This window comes from Mchenga conophoros, linkage group LG6 (assembly GCF_057382185.1).
Source record: "Mchenga conophoros isolate Kocher_MC1m ecotype Shallow Benthic linkage group LG6, M_conophoros_male_GT1.1, whole genome shotgun sequence".
Taxonomy (NCBI): domain Eukaryota; kingdom Metazoa; phylum Chordata; class Actinopteri; order Cichliformes; family Cichlidae; genus Mchenga; species Mchenga conophoros.
Window position 1 is genome coordinate 40,648,110 of NC_140531.1, and position 20,274 is coordinate 40,668,383.

At 41.9% G+C, this 20,274-nt stretch overlaps 1 protein-coding gene across 1 annotated transcript in view; it reads right to left on the reverse strand.

Moving 5' to 3' along the window:
* The window catches only part of LOC146573326 (sodium/potassium/calcium exchanger 3-like), a 63,118-nt gene that overhangs the window by 15,738 nt on the left and 27,106 nt on the right, over nt 1-20,274 (reverse strand). The window contains exons 3-6 of the mRNA XM_085278107.1: nt 7,286-7,362; nt 2,367-2,441; nt 1,638-1,722; nt 702-805 (exon numbers count right to left, since the gene is read on the reverse strand). Of these exons, the coding sequence (XP_085134233.1) occupies nt 702-805; nt 1,638-1,722; nt 2,367-2,441; nt 7,286-7,362 (341 nt within the window). The remainder of the gene's footprint in view (nt 1-701; nt 806-1,637; nt 1,723-2,366; nt 2,442-7,285; nt 7,363-20,274) is intronic.

Consider the following 20,274-nt stretch of genomic DNA (forward strand, 5'->3'; position numbering starts at 1 on the left):
GATGATTTCACTGCCCCCTCCGAGCCCCATCCCAGTGCCTGTCTTTCCCCCTCATTATCCAAGTATGATTACATAATCCACAATCTGGGATTGCATCACTGTTTGGAGTCCAGCACATATATTTTTCAGAGCAGAGAGCTTATCCTTGTACTTTGCTCATTTCCATGTCCCAGGCATGTCAGATAGCATCAGAGAGAGGCTGCTCTACGTGATGCTATCTCTGTATCTCATGTAAAATACACAAAACCAGTGAGGTAAAGTAGAAAAAAGATACAAACAGCCTCTTGTAATCACACTGACATGATGTTTTAAATGTGTCTGAGCAAGGCAGGGAATTAAAAGAAACAAACAAAAATACAAAAGCTCCAGAAAAGAATCAAATATAAAACACAAGCGTGATTCCTGATTTGTTCGTTTTCATCATGTTTATCTCCTGACATTACAGCGTTTTAATATTTACTTTGAAATGATGCAGAATATGTATAAAAATGAACTCCCCGCTAAGCGTGCCACAGCTAACATCTGTGACATTAAAGCTCAAACGAACAGCGTGCACTCCTCGCATAAACATGAATTCACCCTCTACCACTCTGTGGTTGCTCGGTATTTAAAGGTGACATTAGGCCGCCGGTTGCGCGCTGTGAAAATGCCACCGGGTCAGCAGCGAGCTCAGCCAGTGTAACGCTGCTATGACATCATACCTGGCCGGCGAAGAAGCCACACACGCCGATGATGCAGAGGATGTTGAAGACGGCTGAGCCCACGATGGTCCCGACGCCGACGTCGCCACGGGTGATAAAAACTCCTGCAGGGAGAGTGAGCCAACACGCGCGCGCACACACACACACACACACACACACACGATGAGGTCCACCGAGAGCAGAGCACACGTAGCATCTGCAGTGGTGACAAACAGATGTCACACAACTGTCAAAGTACTTGACTCAAACACACGTGCCAGCAGAGGGGTGCGTGTCCCAGCGCTGCACTTTATGTTAACGATAGAGAGAAAGCATCACTGTGGACCTGTTATACTTTCCCTTACTCTCTGACGATGATACATTTCAAATTCTAATTCTTTTGAGCCAAAAGCCAAAGCTTCACAGTGCTACAAACACTCGGATTCATACGTTTTTCCTGCTCTATTTGTATCTGTACAGAGAGGGGATGTCAGCCATTTAGAAGAAAGCAGGTTTAAAACAGAGGAGCTAAGGTTAACCTGAACACTGCACCAAGGCCCAATAACAGATAAATAAGGATTATTTCAAACTGTGAATCAAGCAAAGCTACTCTAGTAGAGTCTTAGAGTAAAACTATAAAGCTGGAAATGAGCTGAATATGTCACCTTGAACTTAAACAAAATAAAGCATGTTAAACACATTTGGCACATTTACATATTTATAACATATTTATAACTTATTGCAGCTAAATTTAACAGTACCCTTCACCCACCAGTAACACTGTATTTGCCATTAAGTGATTCTGAATATTTAAAGCCATGTTCACTGCATGTGTCTTGGGATAAAAGCATTCAAAGCCATGGCTGCTGCCTGCCTAAAGCAGCACTGCAGCTCCAGCTGTCAGAGTTAGAGCAGAGGATGTAGACTGATGGAGGGATGGGCGTAGAAATGTTGTACCTATGATGGATGTGAAGAGCTCCGGAGCCGAGCTGCCAGCGGCCATAAAGGTTGCACCTGCGACGTCCTCGCTGAGATTGAGACGCTGAGAAGGAACAGATCGGAAGATTAAGAAAATTTCAACAGGGAAAAAGGTGCAGTTTCAAAATCCAGACAAGACTGAAGGATTTTAGAAAAATTTTGGGAGAATAAATAAATGTAACTAATTTGGGCTAATGAGTAAATACACAGAGTCTGGTTGTTTATTTCTCAATCAAATACAGAAAAAAGGGTCTCTGCTACTGGCAAAAGAAAACATGTTTTTACAAAAAAAGAGTCTAAAAAACAGAAAAATATTCCTGTTTGGCGAACATGACGATTCATATTCAAAGAGTGAGTCGGATATTCTGCTATTTTTATGCTGGCGAAGTACATTAAAGTCTTAAAACAGAGAAAGAAAACTCCTTATCAGGATAAAAACTGGCATAAACAACTTTCTTTCTTTCTTCTGCGAGGACAAAGACAGTATCAGTGCTGATGAGTTCCTTTTTCTGGGAGATGGGAAAAGCACTTAATAAAAATGAAATAGAGTTCAAATGTGTTTGTCAAAGCAAATACGCCAGCAATAAACATCCAGCTCTGAATATCAGTATCTGTGGTTCATCTGAAACTGTAACTCTTTAAATTTCTTGACTCTTCAACATAAGTTCCCCAGCTGAGTGACTATATTTTGAAAATCTTGATTAATACCTCACATAACTTCTCCAGGGAGGGGACGAAGTAGTCATCGCAGACGACGGCCAGAGCGCAAAACATGTATATGGTCTGTGAAGAGACAGAAAGAGCCTTAAACATTACAGTGAAGGAGAAACACTGTGCTTTATGTGATTTGATCTATTTAAACTGGACAGCAACAAGAGATGTTGTTATTCTGCATCAAACAAATTCCAGAATGGTACAAGAAAGAATACCTTTCTGCTTAAATTTATATGTAAATTACCCTAAAAATAAGTCACAGATCTCGGCCCATGACAATTCAGTGGAGTCCATTAACAGATCGGACATTAAACATTCAGGAAACACATACAGCAGGCCCACACGCTTAACTTTTTAAAACAGGGAAGTTAGTTTTCTCTCCTGAAGCATGCTGGCATAAAAAAAAAATTCCAGGTCTGGAAGTTTGCAACCAAAACATGACCTCTGACCTTGTAAATGTAACCGAGCTGTTTGATGCTTAGTAAAGACGCTGGATTTGTGATTCCTTCTAAGCTTTTACTGTGTAGCTGAGCAGACATTACATGCAAACAGCTTGACTCTGGGGGCAAAGACTGGGCCGTTAGACATTTTTCTTACTGCGTACATGCACTGTGCACTCTATGAACAGCTATGAGAAACCCCCATTATTCAACAATAGTAGTCAGCCAAAGCTAATATAGTTATTTATAGACATGCTTAAATTCAGCCTAATTCTAAAACCAAGAGGAAATCAGAAGTTATTTTTTTAATTGTTTTTTTAAAAAGATTTTTATGGTTATTCTGCTCTTTTCAACTATAATTTATTTGTCTCTCCTTTATGGTACCAGCAATATCTTAGTCACTGCAAAAGAGACTAAAGTGCAAACATATGGATTTAATCAGTGAGTAGTAATCTGCATAATATATAATCCATTTCTATAACATAGTAAATCTACAAAGGGAACTTAAGTATTATGCAGATGGACTGGATAGCCAACCAATCACAGCAGATGGCCCCGCCCCTCCCTGAGCCTGGTTCTGCTGGAGGTTTCTTCCTGTTAAAAGGGAGTTTTTCCTTCCCACTGTCGCCAAAGTGCTTGATCACAGGAGGTCATATGATTGTTGGGTTTTTCTCTGTATCTATTATTGTACGATCTACTGTACAATATAAAGACACTTGAGGCGACTGTTGTTGTGATTTGGCGCTGTATAAATAAAACTGAATTGAACTGAAAATAGAACTCAGCTTATAATGAATAATAGTTAATAAAAATAAATCAAACCTGTATCCACAATAAGTTTCAGATTATTGCAACAATAAAATACGAGTTCATCGTCTGCAAATAGATTAAAAATACCTTAAGAAGAAATGTACATAATAGACCGAATACTGAATACTGCCAGCTTTACACATGAAAACATGTTTGAATAACACAGAAAAAATATTTGACAAAAAAAGCTGAAAAACGTTAAATTAAACCCTAAACATAAAAATTCCATTACAAACACACAGATCACATCATCTTAAAAAGAATAAACCCAAAACTCTGAACATGAATTCTTGTTGATCACGTGCAGCATACGTTACATCAGTGATCTGGATTAAAAGGCAGCCTGTGACACTGAAAACTGTCATATTAGATGTTACATCAACTTCTCTGGCATCACATAATAGATCCAACACAAAGAAATGGAGACGGGGTGGAGATCAAAGACAGGTGGCGATGATCAAAAGCACTAGTGATGACAGAGTGACTGCTAATGTGTGAACAAAGGAGAAACGCTCTCACACACTGCAATAACAAAACCTTTACAGTTAGACCGACGCGGGAGTGATCACGCTCTTCGTGCCCGGAGATCAGTCACATTTCACCGAGCAACCACAAACTCAACTTCCTGATTCTGACAGCAGGTGAGAGCGAGCACGTTATGTGTTTGAGTGCCAAAAGCAAAAGGTCAGAGGTCACATGTAATCCTGCTAACTGGGTTTAACACAGATTTAGAGCTGAGGTAGAGGGTGGGAGAAAGCGTCTTCAGCCACAGAGACGTATGCTGACTGCACACTTGTTTCTATGTGTGCACGTGTGAATTGAGTCGAGGAAGTCCTTCAGTCCGAGCTTGTGTTTGTGTTTTTTCGGAGAAGTGATGATCCCAGCGCTAACGAGCTGTGCGGGACTGGAGAGTGAGTCAGCAGCACAGCTGCTGGGAGAGAAGTTGGGAGCAAGATACTGCGATTAAAAAAACAAAAAAAAAATTTAAACTGAAGCATGAACAAAGCATGCTTCCATTTTTAAAAACCACAAATACTCATGGTCAATTATAGCTTTCCCAGTTCAGCTTCACTTATGGCTGCATCACACGGAAATGTGAGGGAAAAGACAGCAGTGTTTAAATCTGCATCCCTCTGTGGTCAACCTGAGTCGCAGGATGGCCTGGAATAAAATTTTACTTCAGCATTTACAAGCACTGTGCAGAGTGTATCTGCACAGAGGAGCAGCTGCATGTTTTCCAAAATGTCACAATTTGAGCTTCATGCTCAATATTTCATATTTTTAAACAGGTAAATGGTTAATGAAGGAGATCGCAGGGCGTTTCACAAAGTCACAAGCACAGGAAAATCCGAGCTTTTAAAGTTTCTACTGAAGAAAATATCAAAGTGAATCACAGCCAACGACTAAGGCGAGTTTAAGGCCTTTGAGTTTGTTTGTCCAGCATCTATGATCACTCGTGACTTCAGGAGAGATCCATGTGTAGCTTGTAATTTCTGGGCTGAAAAACATATTTAATCTTTTTCGAAACTGTAACCACGTCTATTTTACACCCAGTCTAAGTGTAACAATCTAGAGACAAATCTTTTTCTCTATAACCTCTATAAACTGCGCCATTTTCATGCCCGTGATGTGGAGAAACAGAAACAAGCACTGGCATCTTGGATCTCTGATCATTCAATGGAGAAAGCTCAACAAATGCGTTTTGGGTAAACTTTGAAGAGTCTTATTCCCATGTGACCGGTGACTCCTCAGAACAAGTTAAAAGGTCTCCTTTTACCTAGAATTTGGCATCAGGCTCATCTTCTAGCTGTGATTCCTTTCATAAAAGTCATTTTCTAATATATTGATTTTAAGTTTCGAGTTGATCTGCTGCTTTTTTCAACAGAACGTAATGAATTCAAAGGCTAATAATAATAAAGTCAAAGACTGAACCAAGAAAAAAAAAAAAAGCAAACAGCTTGGACTGAGTTTTGTGACCAAATGAGAGACGTGGATTTGTGGTTGTAAAACTGACTCACTTGGTTTAAGGCCAACATTAGAAGAGACTGCCCAGCTTTGGAGAGCTAAACTTTTGCCTCTAATTGTTTTTTGAAGGACTCGTTGTCAATGCCAAACAGGGCAAATGTGGACTTTTTGTCACGTGTCTTTACAAATACGTTGCAAACGGAAACAAGAGCATCTTTGTATACTCAGCTCACAGACTCTTCTAGATCCAAATAAACTTCTGGGTTTAAGTGCTCGACGGGTTCCTGTAGGATGTTGAGAGGATATCCAAGGCTTGGTGAAAGGCCAAGTTGAGATCAAGTCTGGAAAAACCTCGTAAACTCACCTTGAGTTAGGACTATTTACTATTCCCAGGCTCGGCAAAGTAATCCATCCGAAAACTTCCTGGAAACCCACTTTGTCCCACTTTGGGTAAGTCAAATGCATAAATTGCATGTCATACTTCAGACACACACAATCACAGTCTGAACATTTCTTATTTTGTTTTAAAGGCAGCCTGTTACAGCAGCGTTTTATTCTCAGCTGCAGGGCACGATTGTCCTCCCGCTGTACACAGAAAAAAGCACAATGACATCAGCTATGAAAGGACACTGAACATTATTTTAAAGGTTTAAAAAAATAGATGGAGCTTATATTCACCTGCTATTTTGCACTGATTTCTAAACACCCAAGCATCCCAGTAAAGGTTCTGCAGCAGCTCAGAGGGTGGCTGCAAAGTGAGACACGGCAAACGCTTCATTGTTTAGTCCTGCGGAGATGCTGCAGGAGCTTCCATTATGATGAAACCCCTCAGAGACCATCAGCACAATGCAACATGGATCATCGCGTGCTCAAACATTCTGCATGCTTTGTCGCTCACGCCACAGCGATGAAAGAAAGGCCCCATCATAGTTTGGGCCTCGCATGGTGACCTCTGCTGGGTCCCACTGCAAGGCTGTGTGTTTGTTGAATTGCCGGATGGGAAAAGACTCGGCTGGCACTGAGCTGCAGCTCAGTCTGGAATACTGTAATCCAAACACCAAAGATATTTCCAATTGCTTTGATTTATATTTGGTGGCATGGCTCTTTTCTGGGAGGAGAACCGGGGACAGAGATGGCTGCAAATCAGCTTGCAAAGGTGCATCTGCAACTGTGAGCAGGCTAAAGCAGCTTAAACTGTGGGCCTTATATGAGAGTTTGCAGTCAGATGTGTAGAAGCCATCAGCTGATATGAGATTGACTTTGAACTAACCCTGAGTTAGTTTATTAGCATGGCAAAGTTACACCAGTGGTTAGCACTTCTGCCTCAGTTTGAGGAGTTGGTGGAAATGTGGAAAAGGAGAGATGTTCTTTATATTTTCAATCAAATTTAGATGTAAATGGGTGTTTTTCTTCTTTTTAGCTTGAATTTTTTTAAACCTCAGCATTTTCAGGCAGTATCGGTTAGACAAATGGTAGAGCCGTCCTTTCAGTGGGTTTTCAGCATCGCCATTATTTAACCCACTGGGCTGTGATGGGCGGCAGGTCTTCTAAAACAATGTGCATTTTGTTTCCATGTGTTCATGAAAATGAAGGCTTTGGATGCACAAACCATCTGGGAATTTTTGGATGAGTAAGTAAAATCTCAAACGTGGATACAGGGGAACGGATGCAGAGCTGTGTTGGTGAAGGCAAACTTACACACAGGACATGCAAGGCCACGGCTCCTTCTGTCCTCTCTTTGTTCGTGAACAGGTCCGTAGGGAACTCGTGCAGAGCTGCAAGAGACAGAAAGCCAGGATCAGGACACTTCATACAGTAACGCTCAGTGGGTTTTATCAGAGGATGCTGCACAGAACACGTTTCCAATGCTCTGCAGAAGCTTAAACTCGGTCCCTTCCAGAGAGTTACTTTGTCATGGCTCGGCTGTGTGGCAGGCAGGAGGAGGACCCAAAATGCAAAACTCACACACACGGGGATGAACTCAAAAAGCAGCTTTATTGCTGACAAAAGATAATAGGAGATACAAAACTAAACTGGGAAAAACTAACATAAAGCTCACCAGGAAACACGGGGGAATCACACACAGCATGAGGGAGAACACGACGCCGAACAGAGGGAGACTCAGACAGAAATACACAGAGGGTAAACGAGGAAAGTGGGCACACACGGGGAACACAGGTGACACTGATAATCATAACGAGACAGGGCGGGGTGAACTGAACATGACATGTACAGGCACCGAGGTTCAGACAGGAGGAGAGAGAGCACGGGGAAAACACAGACATAACGGGCTGGGGAAACATGAAACAACCACAAAGGGAGACGAGGGCTCATAAATACATAGAGGGCACACAGGGGGTAAAAGCCATGAAGGGAAAACACTTAGGGAACAACACAACAGGGCAACTCAGAAAACATGGCCTAAATAAGGAACGAAATACAAAAATACAAGGAACTAAGAATACTGGGCCCACATGGCCCAGGACCATGACATACTTAAACTTAAACCAAGCATGCGACGACCGTCAAACGGTGTCCTCCCAGGCACTGCGTACGAGTACCCTTCCTCAGAGAGAAGAGTGAAATGGAAAACAGTAGGAGGACGAAGAGAGGGCAAAGAGGAGAGAGCATCGTAAAAATAGAGCACGGGATATTTAAGGTACAGCAAGTGGGATGGAGAGCAAAGAAGAGAGAAAGGGTGATGGGAGTTTAACCACAATGTTTCAGCTTGAGAATGTGAGTACAACGGAGGATCAGCTGTGTGTGAGCACAAGGAAAAGACAGAGAGAACATAAAGGAGGGGGTTTGGCCTTAAAAGGTGGCAGGGGTTATTCCACTGCCTCTCTGTGGCTTCCTCACTGACTCTCTGAGTGACAGGCACTCGGGTGCCGGCGAGAGTCGAGGAAGCTCTCCTTCTCGCCCCTTAAGCGTCGAGTCATCCTTGTCATCATCTCCACCCACACAAACCAGAAGTCACTGCTAACATGTGTTACATATTTCGGAGATAACAGGGGAAGGTTGGACAGCTATCAGGCACAGATTTGGGCTATCAAGTGCTAAGCCACGAGAAATCACAAAACATCAGAAATATTTTACTGATTAGCTTCAAAGAGTCAAGTAAAAAAGCACAGTCCTGTATTTTCATGAGATTTTATTCATGTTTGGTTTTGAATCCCAGAGACCGCATTACATTCCAGCATATGATGATAATATAATAATGGAGAAAATGTACAAATTAGTGCATAAAAAAATCACGAGAATGTTTCAACTACTTGTGATTGGCTGGTTTGCAACAGCTTTGGAATAATAACAGCCAATGTATATTTTATTTATATTGTCTCTGTATTTATATATGTGTGTGTGTGTGTGTGTGTGTGTGTGTGTGTGTGTGTGTGTGTGTGTGTGTATATATATATATAATATTCTGTAACTCTGTAACTTCTGTCGGTGCTGTGCTTTTTTGGAAATCGAATTTCCCAGAGGAACCCACCCGAGGGATTAATAAAGTTCTATCTTATCTTATCTTATCTTATCTTATCTTATCTTATCTTATCTTATCTTATTTTAACAGGCTGTTTTGGATTGATGTGTGGGTAACTGTAACAGAGGTCAGAAATCCTGACAGTATGATTTCAGCCAGTGTTTAAATAAATCCAACAGGACATCAGATGCTTGTGTTAAAACTGGAAAATGCAAAAGTATCCCACAGCAAGCCTGTATATGGAAGAGGATTAGGGCCACTGGGAAAAAAGAATTCTGACTTTAATCTCATAATTCTGACTTTTTTCAGAATTATGAGAATTATGAGATTAAAGTCAGAATTCTGGCTTTTTTCTCAGAATTCTGACTTTTTTCTCAGAATTCTGACTTTTTTCTCAAAATTATGAGATTAAAGTCAGAATTCTGACTTTTTCCCAGTGGCCCCAATCCTCTTCCGTATGTATATGATCATCTCTGTTATGTGAAATACCTTACAGGGAGTGATCAGCTCAAAGTGTTACCATACAGGGAAACCCTCCTCCAACCTGGGATTTCCACCCCTCGCCAAACCTGCAGCCCCCTCCACACACACACACACACACACACACACACACACACACACACACACACACACACACGCCTCTTTTCTCTGGCTGAGGCTCCGTACACATCCTGGATCCTGATCCGCTCACTCACTCCCTGCTCCCGTTGGCCCACTTCATTCCTGCGTTATTCAGTAAACCTTTGAAACCAGTCAACGGCTGTGTGAGTCTGCTCACTGATCCCAGTAATCCCAGTAAGACAACACTAGAAGGTAGCCGCGATGGTGGGCACATATAACTTTCAGTGATAAATGTCTCAACAGCTTAAAGCTGACATACACCATCAAAGTGCTGCAGAACAGCGCTGGTTAGCAGGGCTGTCATCTGTTTACTTTGCCATCTGCTATCTTAGTGGCCGGCGCTACTGTAAGTACCAGCTCTGAGTACATTAATAACATAATAATACTACATTTAACCAGGCAGTACTTCTGGCACAGACTAGCAAGAGGAGTAATATTTAAATGTCTAGTCGACTACTCGCGTATAGACTTCTGCCTCCTTAAAATTAAATGCATTAAGGGGTCCAGCTCTACCAGACCAATATGGCGACTGTCATGAGGCGTTGTTAAAACGAACAGCAGTAACAGGTGTAGCATCTAAGTCTAACTGTCCATGTTTACAGAGTAAGCAGCTCGAACAGAGTGGGATGCCCTCTGCATCACTGACAGGCTAAAGGTGAAAGAATGAACAAACATGAGAGTCCAGCGTGGTGAGTAGTTTTCTCTTCCTCTTATATGACGCGTTATTTCAGTGCAAAATCGTTCATGTTCATGTTGTAGAGAAGAAATAAGAGCGGGTAGAATAATAAGCGCTTGTTCCCTTGTTTGTTGACCTGATTGTATCCACAGTATATCTGTGGCCACCAGTCCTCGCCTGCACTATGTTCCACTGCCACGACTTCTAAAGTCGAACACAATGCAGAGCTGCCTGTAAAAAGCTACAGAGGCTGCAGAGCAGCAGAGCAGACAGCCATCTCACAGCGACAGCTGGATGTGTTTAATATTTACTATTACAAGCCGGTGTCAGCGAGCTCCAACTCAATCCAGCCGAAAATGCCAGGCGAGTATGTGAGGGGAAACAACAAGCAGCTCTTATGACAGGAATCAGGCTGGAAACGCAGAAGAACAAGAAGTCAACACTTCTGCCTGAATTCAAACTTTCTCAAATGAAAAACAGAAATAGTTCATTATGAAACAATTGAAGACAAAATGCTGAAATAATCTATCAAAACGATTTCTCCTGAAGCATCGGGGGATAAAAGCCAAACAGCTAATTGTTTTTCCGAGAAGCACGAAGCTCAGTTTCCCACGAGAGGTAATAAGTACACGTGCGGATGTGATGCAGAACCACACACTCCCACAAGGAACCCGCTGAACCTCCATGTAAACAAGGTGTTTTATAAAACATCAGCACTGAAAGGTTCCACTTCACAGCACCCGGCTCTCTCCAAACCTCAAACACATGCTCGCCACGATACGCCGCTATATGAACGTGCTGCTCGCCAAACCCACCTCCACCCTCGAAAAACTGCGGCTGTCACTGTGATGATCCTGATTTCCTCACTGCATTGTGAGACTTGGATAAGTGGAAGGGTGCTGCATCTTTTTTCTAGATTTTCAGAAAGAAAACAAAAAAGTGAAGAATAAGGAATGAAAAACAGATCAGGATTTCACACAAGTATGGTGATCTACAGCCGCAACCCAGGTGCAAGAGCTTTTCATTAGTTCTCATCATTTAATAGGAAAGCAGTTTTATTTAAGATCCTGTATAATAATGTGAAGTTTTTCTTTTACAGGTCACCACAAACTCAAACGTTTACATTTTTTCCTCTTGCCTGTTGTCATGTTTATCCTGTCGTGCTTTTCAGGCAATTTCAAAGTAATATACAATTCCTTTTAGAGCTGGGAGCTTGCACTCCCCCAAATCTCTGCCACGAATATGAAAAGTTTGAGGTTGAAATGACCCACTGTTACGTCCCCACATAAAAGCTAGGCGATGAGGGTGGGGGACAGTAACAGTTGGATCCGGGTGAAATGAAAAGAACGCCAGGCAGAGGTATTTAACACACCAGCCACAAAGCAAGGAAATAAACCTTGAGTATCTTTTAAAAAGCAAAGCAACAGTAAGTAAAGGGCAGCACGACTTTGTGGACTGAAATGATCAGAAAGTGGTTCAAATCAAACGTCAAAGTTGGAAACTTCTAAGGTGAACGGTGCTCTACACGAGCAGTTGGGACAATGGTCACGCCAGCGGCGGCGGCGAGAGTCGTGGCTGCAGAGGTACCTGCAGCACGTGCACTCACTCTCATCTGTCGTGGCCCTCGTTCTCGGACCTCGGCTTTTGAGTTTTTGGATTTCAAATTGTGTTTATCATTAAATATTTTTGTCTTTGTGTATTCCTCTGTAGTTTTAGTCTTTAGTTCTAGTTCCAGGTACTATTTCCATTAGAGTTCATTACATCCCTCACGTTTTTCCTTCAGTCTTTCCCCATGTTAAAGTTATTTCCGTGTCAGTTTTCCTTTTTAGTTATCGTTACTTACTTCCTGTTTTACTTTGTCAGTTGTTTGTCTTCTGTGTCCTGTTAAAAGGGAGTTTTTCCTTCCCACTGTCGCCAAAGTGCTTGCTGATAGGGGGTCATATGATTGTTGGGGTTTATTTGTATATATTATTGTAGGGTCTTTACCTTATAATATAAAGCGTCTTGAGGCGACTGTTGTGATTTGGCGCTGTATAAATAAAATTGAATTGAACTGAACTGCCTCCCCTGTGATTGCATTGATTGTGTGCACCTGTGTCTCATTCCTCCCAGCTGTATCCAGTCCCCATTAGCCCTCAGTGTGCATGTAAATGCAATCCTGGCGTTCCTTTGCTCAGTGTCTGTATCTGTTATCATCCATTTGTACTCTTTGTTACTTGGACTTTTTATCAGCTGAAATAAAGGCTTGCCTTTTGTTTTGTTCATTCACTTTTTCATATGTTGTTTTTTTCGTCTTTGGGTCCTCAATCCTGTATGAGCAATGTTCTCTTGTTTGGTGTTTTGATGATGGTTGTGGGGAGAAAAGTGTGGGGCCAAAAATCTCCCACAGCTGTTTAATTTGGTTGAGATTTGATGACTAAGAAGGTAATGATGTATGCAGTCACATGCTCATCACTCGTGACCACAGATGGGGCAGCTATCATCTTGGAAGAGTCCAATTAGGGCAGAAATTACTCAAGACAGCTTCCCATTGGAGCAGCTTCGCATTTACTTGCAGTGACCATTCCCTCTAAAGCAGAGGTAGGGAACTCCAGACCTCAAGGGCTGGTGTCCTGCAGGTTTTAGATATCACCCTGGGTCAACTCACAATCAAATGATTAGTTCATTACCAGACACGTTAAGGAGGTCATTTAGCCATTTAAATCAGCTGTTTTTATCAAGGACACGTCTAAAACCTGCAGGACACCGGCCCTCGAGGCCTGGAGTTAGCCACTCCTGCTTTAAGCAGAAACAATGGTCCCAAACACGAAAGGAGAATGAGGCTCGTGAATGGTGCTTTCTGTTAATCTGACAACTACTAGATGACAGTCTGGGTAATCTATCAAAGTTATGACTACAAAGTGTTTAAGATTTCTAAAATGAAATTTGACACGTCAGTGACAACGACACACCTGTTTAATTAAAATCATCACTCGTGCCTGTGAAGTCTGCTTGCCTGAACGCTAACTCCATAGCAACAGTGTGAGTGTCTCGTTGATGTAGAGTGTGGAAACAAATAACAGAGTGCTGGAGTTAAGGTGAAGCGAGTCACTCTGCCGCTGCCATGGCTGCTAGGCAGCACGCTTGCCATTAGCAGTGCCATTTGATGTACTCGTTGCAGAAAGCAGGCTGAGGTTCGGTGCATTATGCATGATGTTTGGAGAGTGGAAAGAAATACATGTAATACTGGCATGTGGGGGAATGATGTGGGAAGACGTGAGATGTTACCTCACTCCGTGTTTCTTTAGGGCTTCAGCTGACTACTCGAAAGCGGGAAAAGTGAATTGTACGCATGAGAGGGGAAAAAAAGTGATGGAGGTGGTCAGATAATTAGTGCAGTTGTAAGTGAGGTCACTGGGATGAACCCTTAACAGCTGCTGAGGGTGCTTTGGACTGAACCACCCCTGCTCTCTGTGGTACATTCACACACCGACACACAAGCTGAACACTCGTACGCACCCAAGACACATAGAATCACAGCACACGAGTGCACAGGGACTTTCATTGTTTCCCTTTCTGCAATCATCCCGGTTTTCCTCCTCTTCTTCGTGATGCACAATCAGTGGCAGTCAATGTATCAATCAGCAATCAGGCTTCAGCTTGCTGGGGACACATTCTGCCTCTCCTGCTCCGTGCCTGCCTGCCTGCCTGCCTGCATCATCCCGTGCCAGTCTAATTTCCCAGGCAATTTGGAGGGAACCACTGTGGGCTCTGAATCAATGTAACATGATTCCTCTTTGTTTCCTTGTGCTGGAACTCTGCAGCACCATGGCTTCTCCTTTATAAAACACTGTACATGTTTAGGCACACAAGCATATCACACTGACTGATGCACCGTAGTATATCCATCTTCTCCCTGCACAGACTCTCGTTTGCACTTCCTAGCTTTATTCTGGATCCTCTCTGCTAACAGCAATGACAGCAGAGACTGTCTCCTCTTCAGTTCTTCCTTGTGTAATGCATCATGGTTGTGTCATATATCCATATGTCTCGTAACCCCTTTAAGTAAACAAATATTTGGAAAGCATAATCCCATAAAACTTCATATCATACACAATATCATCAAATATTATGTTTCAAGAAAGAAAATAAAAGGAATGAATAAAGTGCTAATATTTAAGTGTTAAGTGTTTTTACTCTCACACATATTGTAACATGAAACAAATGGACCTTTAAAGTTACCATTAGGAGAGGAGTAGATTCAATCATTATTACTAACATGGAAGCAAAGGCACTGAATTGTTCCTTCATTTTGATGCAAACAATGATGCAGTTAAAGTAAACAACAATTAAAAGCCTATGCCCATCCTGAGTTCCTAATTAAAAGTGGCATTGATTATAATAACATATCAGAGCTGCTGTTTTCTTATATCTTGTATATTTCAGTAACTTATTTACCTGAGTGTTTAACCGGCCAAATGCAAAGACTGTACATGAAAGACGTACAAAGCCTGTACCAACTGTACTCCAATAGAACATTCACTACAGCCCCGCCCATGCAGCAGTATATTAATGACTAACCTCGTATTGTGGATGGATTATCTCAGTTGTTCTCCTGACTGAAGTTTGGTCCGTTTACAGTATCCTGCCATGTGATTGCATTTGTCCCTAACCATCGGGAACCCTCATGTTAACTTTTATCGAGTGGAAAAAAACTTTGCGTTCATGCTCCAGCTTCACCAGTTTATGTTATGCTAACATAGCTGTATAGCTAGCCACCACATAGCACATCATTATATACCAGCTAGCCCGACTTCAGTAACCCTACGAACGTCACTGCTGTTTAGTTTTCTGTCTTCATTTATATTGGAAGTGATAACAGAGCTGTACGTTTGAATTTTTCAGAAATCCCTCATCAGAACATGCTATATTATTTAATCTGGAGACTTCCTGCATACCACTAGATGTAGCCCAAGTACCACCAGTGGTACGCGTACCACAGTTTGAAAACCACTGGTCTAGAGGGCAGATATCAGCCCAGCTAGCTATAATCGGACATCTGTCTGTTATACTTGCATGCCGCTGACTCCAGCATCTGTAGCTACTGAGCCTCAAGTGGCCATTACAGGAACTGCAGTTGTTGACATCTCCCTGTTTGCTTCCTTTTTCAGACCCAGAAGTTGCTGCCTGATTCAGTCACATCCAGTTGCTCCATTACACCATCAGCATGAATGCATTTTTTTCTCAGCACACTGTACACTTCAAATCCAAACAAAGTGTTGTTGTGGATGGAATAATGGGAATTTGTGCCTGTTCTTTCTGCAAACAAATGAGTGGGATCATGATAACTTTGTCAACTAAGAAGTCGGTGTAACTTCAATCATGTAGTCAGTTCTAGTTAAATAATCTGCCTTTGCATAACTATCTAAGGTTATGCACTCTTGCCAGGCCAACATGTTAACACAAAAACAGCATTATTTTCTGACCAGTATAAATATGATTTTGTGGTGGTTAGTTGAGATAAGCTGAATGCACGACTAATGTTCAATCAGGTCACAAAGTTTTAAAAGAAACAAAACTGACACAAGCTGATTCTGTGCATCATTACTCTCCAAATATTTTTGGAGCTAGAAGAGATGGTTTAATGTGAAAAACCTGCTGTTAAATTAAGACACGGCTCTTTAAGGAATAATGAAGCCAGCAGCCACTGTAATGGTTGGTACTGAATGCAACCCCTGACCGTGTACAATTCCCAGCAAACATGTTTCAAACCCTGACATTACTTTTCCTGTTAAATTTCTGTCAACATCACGGGGGAAACTGAACCGTAGGTGGACGAATGACGACGTTTGCACAAACAATAGCTGCTTAGCAAGTCCCCTCTTACACAGCAAGGCAGTGTTCATATTACTGCACAAAGCAACTGTATGAGTCTTTGTTTGTAAAATTTGATAATAATTTGATCCTGCGACCACACAATCAGAATATTACTACCAGATATCCATTTTTAGAATATACAAATACTTTCAAGTAATTTACGTTTATGAGATACATGTTTCACTTGTTACATAGCTTCATCTTTTCATCCTGGTATAATATTCCATTATTCTAGTAGATTTTGTTTGCTTCTATAAACAGAGGATATCTTTGCAATAAGCGATATAAAATACAATCTCAGTTTCCAAAACATCTGAATGCTGTTGAAAATGTAAAGCAACACAGAATGCAATGATTTGCAATTCTTATAAACCCATATTTTATTCACATGGTATAGAACGGCTCATTTATAATTTGATGGAAATAAAATGTCTCAAAAAAGCTGGAACGGGGCAACAAATACATCATCAAGATATTCAGAGAATGTGGAGAAATCTCTGTGCACCAGGTACAAGGTTGAAAATGAAGATGCTCGCTATTTTCGGGCCCTTGGGTGGCGCTGCATTAAAAACAGGTTTGATTCTGTCAGGGAAAGCAAGGCTCAGCTCCAAGAGTCAAGGTTCCATATCTCAGGGGTTAGAGCACTGCTCTTGTAAACCAGGGGTCGTGAGTTCAAATCTCGCTGGGGCCTGTAAAACGTTTAGCAAATTTCCCACTTGTGGGACTAACAAAGATTTATATTATCTTATCTTGAATCACTTCATGCACTCAGGATCACTCCTGCAAAATGTACTGACATAAAAAACATGAAAGCTGCATCCTCTGGACTAAAGAAGAGGCACGATCTGATATCGTCGTGTTGGTGTTGTTCCAGGATCAACATTGCAAGTGACCAATGAGAATGTTGTGACATCATACTTTTGCGACTTCGGGAAAAACCGCCGTAAAACAAAAAACTGCACTTAAGCTGCGAGAAACCACCTCTGTCTGCCGATCAACGGACCCTGACCCTAACCCTTTAATAAACGCTAAGCAGAATTGATATTGTCCTTGCAACATTGGAATTTCATAAATGCACGAATGGCTTGGCGCACCAAAGAATAACGTCACAACAATGTGATTGGTCACTTGCAATGTTGTTCCTGGAACAACATTTACTATGTTGTTCCAGGAACACGACGATATCAGATCATCCAAAAAGAAGAGAGACAACCCAGCTTGTAATCAGCACTCTGGGCGTGGGGATGGGGGTGCATCAGTGCCTTTGGTACTGGCAGCTTGCACATCTGGAAAAGCCTCCCTGCAGTCCAGACCTTTAACCAGCTGACAACATCTGGAGCATCATGAAATGAAAAATACAGCAAAGAAGACCCAGGACTGTTGAGCAGCTAGAATCCTCTATCAGAAAAACAATAAAACAACATTTTCTCAGATGTCTACAGGCTGATGTTAAAAGAAGATGGGAGGCTATGTGAACGAATGTTCAGTCAACTCTTGGTTTGAAAGCAGCAGCAGAACTTTGGTCTAAAAAGTGATTTTCAAACTGACCTTTACAAGCTCAGAACACCCTTCTGTGCAGAGAGACACAGACGTCTGCAATCATGTGACTGCTTGGGTCAGGGGTATCTTAATCACCCCTGTGGGTGCGATATCACCCTCTGCAAACATACGGTAGTAATTACGCTGTTTTATACTGACTGGAAGGACAGTTGGAGTTTTATCCATTAAAGTCTGCACATGTTCACTGGAAAAGTAAGCTTGGATCAGGTAAATTATTCCAATATAATTATCCCAAGATAACTGGGGGTGCGATTCTGCTCACTTTGCTAGAGCAGCTTTGCATGATTCAAAGTTAAAAATAAACATTATTTATCCTATACTGGGACACTCATTTTATCCTCTGTGTGGAATTAACAGTTTTAGCTCCTCCCCCTCCTTTGAAGCCAGCTTTCTCCTGATTGGCTACTCTTAATACACAGAACTTCTAAACAGGAACCTGAGATGATCATATTTGGGATCATAACACCGAGCCAAGAGTAGAGTACTTCCATCTCTGGAGCCGTGCACAAAATAAAATAAAGAAAAGAAAATAAAGAAAAGTTTAACAGGTCTACAGATGCCATGTAATAGAAGATATGCTGTAATAGAAGGCAAACCATTGAAGCAATCAGATATATTTGTTACTAAATGTTCAAATGTTTTTCGGCTGCCTCGTGATTTCAGCACCATTGAGGACCTTGCACTGACTAACAAACTGTGTGTGTGTGTTATTTATAGAGAAAGGGAAATAGCAAAGAGGAGGTGAAGTGTGAGGGCATGCGCTGATATCTTGGCCTGGAACTCTTCTTCAAACATCTACTGTACAAATCCCAGTGGACGTCCACGCTCACCATCTTTACCCCCACCTTCTCCATCTTTCATGTTTATTTATAACCGGCATGGAGCTGGAATTTGAAAGGTGGAGTAAAGCTTGAAGTCTTTGGGGACTTCTTGAAATCTCTGCCGGTGAAGTATAAAAAAAGCAACCAGGAAAGTCTCTGCCCCAACTGTGACTGTGTTCCTTCACCACTTCTGCTCTGGACCACTGCCTCGCTCATCTCATGCCATCATTAGCTATAACACGCATAGCTTAGTTACACAGAACTAATCAGCAGCAACAGCTGGATGTTCACTTAATTTTCAGATGCTACCACATTTGGCTGAGAGTGTGGAGTGCTAATAAGTTTAGTTAGCAAGTAACAGACTGAAAAATACTAGAATTTCACAGCCAGCCATGTTATTTGTCAAATAATTACATTAAAAATGTTTGAAACGAACCCAGTGTCACAAAAATGACAGACAGGTTCAGCTTGCTTCACTTTTCAGACCCAGAAGTTGCTGCTTGATCCAGTCGAGCCCAGTCGAGCTACATGGCATCGCTACGTGTCTGCATGAATGCAATGCTTCCTCTACTGACTGCACACTTCAAATCCTAAGAAAGTCGTATTGTGGATGAAATAATGGGAATTTCTGCCTGTTCTTTCTGCAAAATGACTGGGATCATGATAACTTTGTGAACTACGAAGTCAGTGTAACTTTCAATCGTCTAGTCAGTTCAAGCTGAATAACGTGTGTATATCTGTCTGAGGTTATGCACTCTTGCCATGTCAACATGTTAATACGATATTATTTTCCAGGCACCCTAAGACCACCTGAAAAATGGCAAAAAATCATATTTTGCACGGTTGGATCTTAACAAGGCTCCAAGAGCAGTTTATTGAAAACAATGTTTAAACTGAAACAGGCTGTGTTACAGCTGATCAAAGGTTTAGGGCCACACCCTCAAAAAAAACCTCATAAACCCCCCAAAAACAGAAATCAAAGTTCCAAACACGAACTCAGTAATGAGTAGCTCCACCGTCATTGTTGATCACTTCAAAAAATTTGTTTCCATGAGGTGAGTGGGAACATTTCTCTAAGTGGTGAAGACGGACGCACGAAGGGCGTCTACTGTCTGGAACTGTTGTCCATTTTTGTAAACTTCCCTTGCCGTCCATCCCGAAAGGTTCTCATTTGGATTTAGATCAGGGGAACACGCAGGATGGTCCAAAAGAGTGAGGTTATTCTCCGGGAAGAAGTCGCTTGTCCTGCGGGGATTGTGTACTGTAGCGTTGTCCTGTTGAAAAACCCAGTCGTTACCACACAGATGAGGGCCCTCAGTCATGAGGGATGCTCTCTGCAACATCTAGACATAGCCAGTGGCCTTTTGGCATCTCGTGAAGCTCCATTGTTCCACTGAAGAAAAAAGCACCCCAGACCATTATGGCGCCCCCTCCACTGTGGCGCATAGAAAACATCTCAGGTGGGATCTGCTTGTCATGCCAGTAACATTAAAAACCATTTAAGAAATTCCCAATGACTGTCTTACTGCGTCCCACCTCAGCAGAGATGGCGTGCTGTGTTTATCAACCACGCTCGAAAAGGGAATGTTTTTTTTGCCTTTAACACCAGAACGTCATGACAGTGTGACTACCTGACAGAAATGAAAATGAATCCACATTTTTGCACAGGTTT